Here is a 7,583-nt window from a genome sequence, read left to right as displayed (position 1 = left end):
GGACCCAGGAGGACCCAGGGGGACCCAGGAGGACCCAGGAGGACCCAGGAGGACCCAGGGGGACCCAGGAGGACCCAGGGGAGGACCCAGGAGGACCCAGGGGGACCCAGGAGGACGCTGGAGGACCCAGGGGGACCCAGGAGGACCCAGGAGGACCCAGGGGGACCCAGGAGGACCCAGGAGGACCCAGGAGGACCCAGGGGGACCCAGGAGGACCCAGGAGGAGGTAGAGACCGTGCCCCCCCCCCCACACTGCCATCGACACCCGGAGCTTCAGGCAGAAGACGGCTCAAGGTACGGTCCGTACGGAACCTTTTTTTCATGGGTCTGTGTATTTGATTTAAATTTGAATTTTAAAATCTTAATTGTGTTTAAAACCACACCAATGAAAATCAGGAATTAAGTTTTAATTAACCATTTCTGAATTGCATTTAGAATAGAAAACGGAAAGTTTTTTTTCTCGAATTTCATCTATCAAATATCAAACGGATGCCTGAAGAAGGCCTTTGACCGAAACGTTGCCTTTAAATAAAGTTCGTATTGCCAGTGCAGACAGTGTGCTGGTCTTTGTGCACTTTGTGTGCATTGTTCTGAATACATTAAGCCCTGTCTATACGCACCCCCGCCTCAGAGCATATATACGTAGGTCTGCATGAGACGTTGTACCTTACCTTACCGTCTATCAAAAATAAAATTCAAATTCAAATGGCCGAAAAATCCACAGACCTTACATTGCTGCTGCTTGCGTTGTGTGTGCTGTTTGTATAATTCATTACTAATGTGATTGAAGCAGTCTGTTGTGGTGTGTCAGTGAATCAGCAGTCTATTGTGTCAGTGAATCAGCAGTGTGTTGTGGTGTGTCAGTGAATCAGCAGTCTGTTGTGGTGTAAGTAAGTAGTTAGTTAGTTAGTTAGTTAGTTAGTTACTTTATTGACACAAATGTATAAAACATTGGGTCCAAACAATAATAAAAAACCCATGAATAAAAAACTTTAAAAAGGTACAATACAATAAAATATACAATACAATACACAATACAGAAACCCTTTACAACAGGAGCTTTCTATTGCTCCACAAGTGACAGGCAGGCATGTAGCATATGCAAAGTCTCTCTGTTAGTGCCCACAAAGAGTGAGCTCAAATCAATACCCTCATGTCCATATTTCTCTCTGATATCTTGTGTGAGGGGACACACCAGTATGTGCTGTTCGTTTTGTATACCAGTCTCACATTGGCAAAACCGCTGTTCAGGTGGTATGCGGCTCCATCTTCCCATTTCCACACGCAGTCTATGAGCGGACAACCGAAACCGTGTAAAGGTTATCCTCAAATAGTCCTCAATGTAAGGTGTACTGCTGGTGCTGGTATAGAGTGGGTGAACAGATAGATCTGGGTTGATGGCTTGGTATGTCTTATATCTTGTTCCCTCTTTGGATTGTAATTTATAGAGATACATGTTACAAAGTGCTGTACAACAGGTAAAACAATCATGTTAAAACAAGGGCACGAAACAAACAGTAGAAGGTAAAACATTAAAATGCAACAAATCAAGCAAAGAAATTATATCATAAAATGTATTATTGAATTTGTAGGAGGCATAAAGTTATTCTTTCACCACCAATGCTGCTGGCTTACTGGTACAGTATACTTGTTATGATATGCTTTGAGAAATTAGCAAACAATAAAATGTAATATTGAAAGACAAACATTATTTTGTGGCTCCAAATAGAATTGAAATACGTTATTGGGCCAAAAATGGCTCTTCTGATAATAATGGTTGCCTACCCCTGGACTAGGCTCTGTGGGTTGCCTCCTGTCCGGGCCCCTCCTACATCTCACTAGGTAGTACCGCCAGGACCTGTGCGTTGCACCAGACTCCCAGCACCAGACACTTCATTCAGGAGTGGTAGATTCTTGAGCCGTAATGGTTCTGCAGGCTCCACCGCTGGGCAACGGTAGTACTGCAGACTCCACTTGTGGCTCGAAATATAAGTATAGTAAACCATTATACTATTATTATTATCTACAATTGTTGTTATCATTGGTGAACCGTGGTTCATATTGTGTACTATATAAGAATAGTAAACCATACCATGTATCATATATTAGTAAAACCATATTACCTATTATACCTACTATACCATATTATTGCGAACGCAGTGAGCACTTACTATGAGACCTAGCAGATCATGTCTGTGTGTGTGTGTGTGTGTCTGTCTGTCTGTCTGTCTGTCTGTCTGTCTGTCTGTCCGTGTGTCTGTCCCGCTATCCAAATATGCAGTGTGTTGCATCAGCAATCACTCAGCTCCATATATGGGCACAAAAGGGGCCAGGTCCACTCAGCTCCATATATGGGCACAAAAGGGGCCAGTGATTTGTTTGTTGTGGACCTGGCCCCTTTTGTGCCCATATATGGAGCTGAGTGCGTTCGCTTCCCGCGTTCGTGCGTCTTACTCGTAGTAAAACATAACATATATTATACCATAGATATTATACCATATACATTATAAGTAACTCATTATATATATTCAACAAGGATAACATAACAGAGACACATGAATCATGAACTCATAATATCCCCTAAATAATAACCCTTATTAATCCGCCAACAACATACCTCAGGTTGCTCTTTGCCACCTTGGCCTAATCAATCATTACAAGTAAACCATAACACAATGGCAATGAAAGGTATTGACTCTGCACAGCAGGAATTATTGTATTGATGTTATGTATATTGTTGTGTATGTAAGTAGCTGTGTATATTATAAACGGCACAATTTTACCTCCACATTTCCAGCCTAACCTATACCGAGGTTACAGCAAATATGTGATGAAACAACGGAAGGTTTAGTGTACATGAATAAAACAATAACACGAAATAATGCTGCGTGGAATACTTAATAACGAGGTGTGTGTGTGTGGGGGTGTGTGTGTGTGTGTGTGTGGGGGGGGGTCTTGAGAAACATGAGGAAGGCAAATTTTAACGATGAGTACAAGCTTTGTTTTGAGTTGCCAACTCCCACACCAGTTGAAAGCAAGACCACTCATTTCCTCAGTTTCCCAATTAATGCAACAAACTCCCAGCTCTCGATCCAGTATTGAATTCCGTATTTGTTATTCACCAATTCAGCTTCACACTTGACCTTGCTGCAAAAAAGAAAAAGTGTAGAGAAGTACAAGAAGACGACATACTGCAGTAATACAGCAGCAGGCATATGCTGAGCTAATGAGGAAAATGAAGGCGCTGCTGTCGGCCAGAAACCTCCTACTGTATCTCCATTATGCCCTACTTCATACAGTACATGGGCAACTGCGGCCCGCAGGTTAATATCGGAATACTGATATATTTTTATTGATTTCAGCTGTTAGAATTCCAAACATGCAGGGCGCTGGGGGCGTGTTCTCTCCTCCGCGTCATCAGTGCCCATACCCGAGGCGGGGTTGGCGAAAGGGCCTTTCTGTGTGGAGTTTGCATGTTCTCCCTGTGTCCCCTATAGGGTAGGTACCCTCACAAAATCCTGGTCTCTAAACTACCTCCCCTGGCCTGATGGAGGGGAAAGGAACTGGTCGGAATAACGTGTTACTTCTGTTCTGTTTGTTGATTCAATGATGACCAAGTACTTTAACTCCAAGGCTTCTTTATTCAATCAAACGGGTATACAAATGTTTGTCCTTGACATGAACTCTATCTGATCTGACTTCCTGTCTCTGTGTGCCCGACACTGACACGTGGTTAAAGATGATAGATATAGATAATGATCATGATCACACCTGCACTCGCTACCGGCAGGGGCAACTCCCCCCTGTCAGGTGAAAAGAAGTAGCTTGGACTCATGCATATAGAAGGAAGCATGAGGTCAGTCCGCTGACCCCCAGGTTGGCAGAGGAGGATTACATTAGATAATTCACACTGGGTGAAAAAATTGGTTGCAAAATCGTGGGATAAAAATTTGAAAAAGGACCCCATCTGAAAATATTTTGTTCCAGGGACCTCCCACAAGCAAAGATATGAGTCACTGTGAAATAATAATAGAATATATATTCAAAGATTTAAGGCACGAAGGGATGCTTTTGAGCTACTTTAAAATTTGAATCCTAAAGTAACAGTTTTGGACATAATGAGGTTTCCACCCGACAGAGACGCAATGCGTGAGCATGGAACAGGAATTTGTGAGCCGTGAATTCCTAATGAGGACACAGTCGTTTGGATAAAGGCCTGAGAAATCAGGCCTCGTGTAAGGCAATGGGCATCACTACAAAGTCAACAGGGTGTGTGTTGGCAAATGACACGCTTGGTATAAACACATGCGGTCTGACAGGTGGGGGATACGAATGTTGGCAAAAAAAGAAAGGAATAAAACGGCTATGCTTTGAATATACACCGGTTGAAACGCTACCAGAAAGCCTATAATTATAAATCTCTTTTGGGTATACTACTTACGCAGACTTCAATAATTCAGGACAAACTTGACAGTATGTACTCACAAGTCAGTCTCTAAACACTTCTCCCAACTTTTGTTGCTAAAACTGTATGGAAAATTTTGAGAGTTGAACAATGTAAGCCTTACAATATATTCTGTGTGGTAAAAGTTTGTAATTCGTTTTGTGCTTGTCGATCGAAGTTTTTCGAAATTGTAGAGCACTTCAAAATGTAGATTTTAAAGTTTTTGGACAATTTTGACCTACTGAATGTTCAGAGCGCTATTCGGCCAGACAATGTAGTTTACAGTGGTCTCTATATATTGGCATATTACATTTGAGACGTTGTCTTGTCTGCGTCCCTTTTCTGTCCATATAATATATGGACAGAAAAGGGACATATTATGGACATATTATGGACATCTCTGTATCTGTCTGTATGCCCGTTAGTTTCTTCTGCTGTGTCCCTTTTTTCCATAACTGTATGGAGATCTTTAGAGCGTCGCCTTTCATGACGACATGCATTTTTCTCATATACATTTCAAAAAGTATTTATTTAAAGATCTCTAAGCCTCGAACAAAGCCAACTCGGATCGTGACAAATCATGACAACAAACAAATAATTTGAAGAAAAAAAGGACTTTCTTTTTCTTTGTAATTATTTGTTCTGCCCAAAATATTGTTTGTTGTCATGATTTGTCACTATCTGAGTTGGCTTTGTTCGAGGCTTACAGATCTTTAAATATATACTTTTTGAAATGTATATGGGAAATATGCATGCAGAAATATTTCCTGGGCCATGAAGGGGGCGGGACAGCGACGCTCTATACGGTCTGTCAGTGTCCCTTTTGTGCCCATATATGGAGTTCTGTGTCAGCCTTGCCCAAAGGTCCATTGTCATCACTATGACATTATAGATATGATGTCATAGCGATGGCACCAGGGCAGTCCCTTAGTCCACAAATGGGATTTGCAGGTTTATGGATATTTTTGTATTTGAGGAGAAAGATGGCAGCCGCCTTATATCGGTGCTGCAAGCTGGTGGGTAGACGCGTTTTGTGTGTGCCCTCCGTCCGGGCTCTGGTGTCATCATTCGGGAGAGTAGAAAGATACAGAATACACCCCGTTCTACATGGGCAAGTGTGGTATTCTTCTGGCCGTGGACCTGGTCAGGTGTGGGATTCTTCAAGTCATAAAGGGTTCCTGGGGAAGTTTGTGGAGAGCCTCCAACAGGAGTTCAGAAATAACCAGGAAATGAAGGATAGCCTGAAGAAGTTCAGAGAGGAGGCCAGGCAGCTGGAAGAGTCTGCTGCTCTGCAACAGGCCCGCAGGAAATACAAATCCATCGAAGCAGAGACGGTGAGGACGTCTGAGGTATTAAAGAACACTTTGGGCTCTCTGGCTGACACTGTCAAGGAGGGCCTGAAAGAGGTGGGTCGTTCACATGTGGGGAAGAAGATCGGCAAAGGAGTAGCAGAGGCTGCTAAGCTGGGCCAAACCGGCCCTTTCAGAGCCATTTCACAGAGCGTGGAGAGCATGACGAAGGAGATGGACATGGGAGACGCCGGGCCCTACAGAGCACCTCCTCACCTGAGGAAGAGGAGCGAGTTCTCCTCCATGGACGCAGGCAGCAGCTCCAGGGTGTTTGAAGCCAACGAGGAGGCCATGGAGATTGTCCTCCACAAAGACTCTGAGTGGTACCAACAGTGGAGGGACTTCAAGGACAACAACGCAGTATTCAACAGGTTCTTTGAGGTGAAGGCAAAGTACGACGAGAGCAACAACGGCCTGGTCAGAGCGTCCAGGGCGGTGACGGACAGAGTCACCGACATGATAGCCGGTCTCTTCTCCAGGACGGAGATTTCTGAGGTGCTGACTGAGATCCTGAAGTCGGATCCAAACTTTGACCAGGGCCGCTTCCTCAAACAGTGCAAGAAGAACATCATCCCCAACATACTGGAGGCCATGGTCCGTGGAGAGCTGGACGTGCTTAAAGACTGGTGTTATGAGGCGGTGTACAGCCAGCTGGCTTACCCCATCCAGCAGACCAGGAATCTGGGCTTACTGCATCACTCCAAAATCCTGGACATTGACAACATAGATCTGGCGATGGGGAAGATCATGGAGCAGGGTCCTGTGCTCATCATCACCTTCCAGGCTCAGGTGGTCAATGTCATCCGCAGCCCCCAAGGAGACGTGGTGGAGGGAGATCCGGAGAAGGTGCTGAGGATGATGCACGTGTGGGCGTTGTGTCGCGACCAGGAGGAGCTCGACCCCAATGCCGCCTGGAGACTCCTGGACATCTCGGCATCCAGCACTGAACAGGTTCTCTAGTACGGGGATTCTCAACCTTTCGAATTTCAAGACATCTTTGAGACACTGGAAAACCAATTACACCCTGGCATTGGGTCCTTTAATCCACATCTTTATTACGTCATCATCATCGAGAGCTAGTTATACCAGTCTGTCACAAGGGTCGTCCCTGGGGCGGTCTTGATATTCAATTAGGTGTATTTATGAGATGAGACCGAAGGACCTGTAAAACTGTGGCATGCTCCAAAGGTACGTGCCACGCTTAATTTAGCCCTTATAACGAGATGGCCTGGAGTTGGGGAGAAGAGACGGCCAGAGGGGACAGTGAGAAAGTACAGCGCTTATATGGAGACACAGTAGAGGACATTGATAGCTTCAATATGCTGAGACTGCCTGTGAAGGATGAAACCATGGATCCTTGTCAAAGACCTTGGAGACTTTACGCCTCATAGACCAAACGGGCAAAGTATAGCCAAGAGTGAGTACAAATGGCATGCACGTAACAGTGTTCTGCGGTCAGTAATGAAAATGGCTGCCTTTTCCGTTTGTATATATGTAACACACGGGCTAAGTTGTGTGAGGGAGAGAATTTCAACCATGCAATAATATAGCCAAGCTTGTAGATTGTTTAATTTAGAATATAGTGGAAGTATAAGATGGAGCTTAAATGGTGAGGGCACATCAGGTGAAGTAAATGGTCATGTCTTTGAACGCGTGTCAATGACAAAACACATTTACTATGAAGTACTGTATGTGGGTGCCTCATGAACGTGATGTTATGCGGCAGCCTAAAAGCCTAAAGTCTATGGACTTTTTACTGAACGTTTTATTCCCCTGTGACTTCATTATCA

General features: G+C 44.3%; 1 protein-coding gene across 1 annotated transcript; it reads left to right on the top strand.

Annotated features, from left to right (window-relative positions):
* Positions 1 to 5,427: 5,427 nt before the first annotated feature.
* Positions 5,428 to 6,753, top strand: LOC308326545 (mitochondrial import inner membrane translocase subunit TIM44-like; the record flags this gene model as incomplete). The annotated part of the gene is made up of 1 exon (XM_080779479.1): positions 5,428 to 6,753. One exon carries the CDS (start codon positions 5,428 to 5,430, stop codon positions 6,751 to 6,753), a length of 1,326 nt encoding a protein of 441 aa, XP_080635605.1.
* Between the last annotated feature and the right edge of the window lie 830 nt (positions 6,754 to 7,583).

This window comes from Protomyctophum bolini, assembly GCF_963924005.1.
Source record: "Protomyctophum bolini genome assembly, chromosome: 13".
In the NCBI taxonomy this organism is placed as follows: Eukaryota; Metazoa; Chordata; class Actinopteri; order Myctophiformes; family Myctophidae; genus Protomyctophum; species Protomyctophum bolini.
The sequence above is the reverse complement of the archived record's forward strand: the minus strand, read 5'-3'. Positions and strand labels throughout refer to the sequence as shown.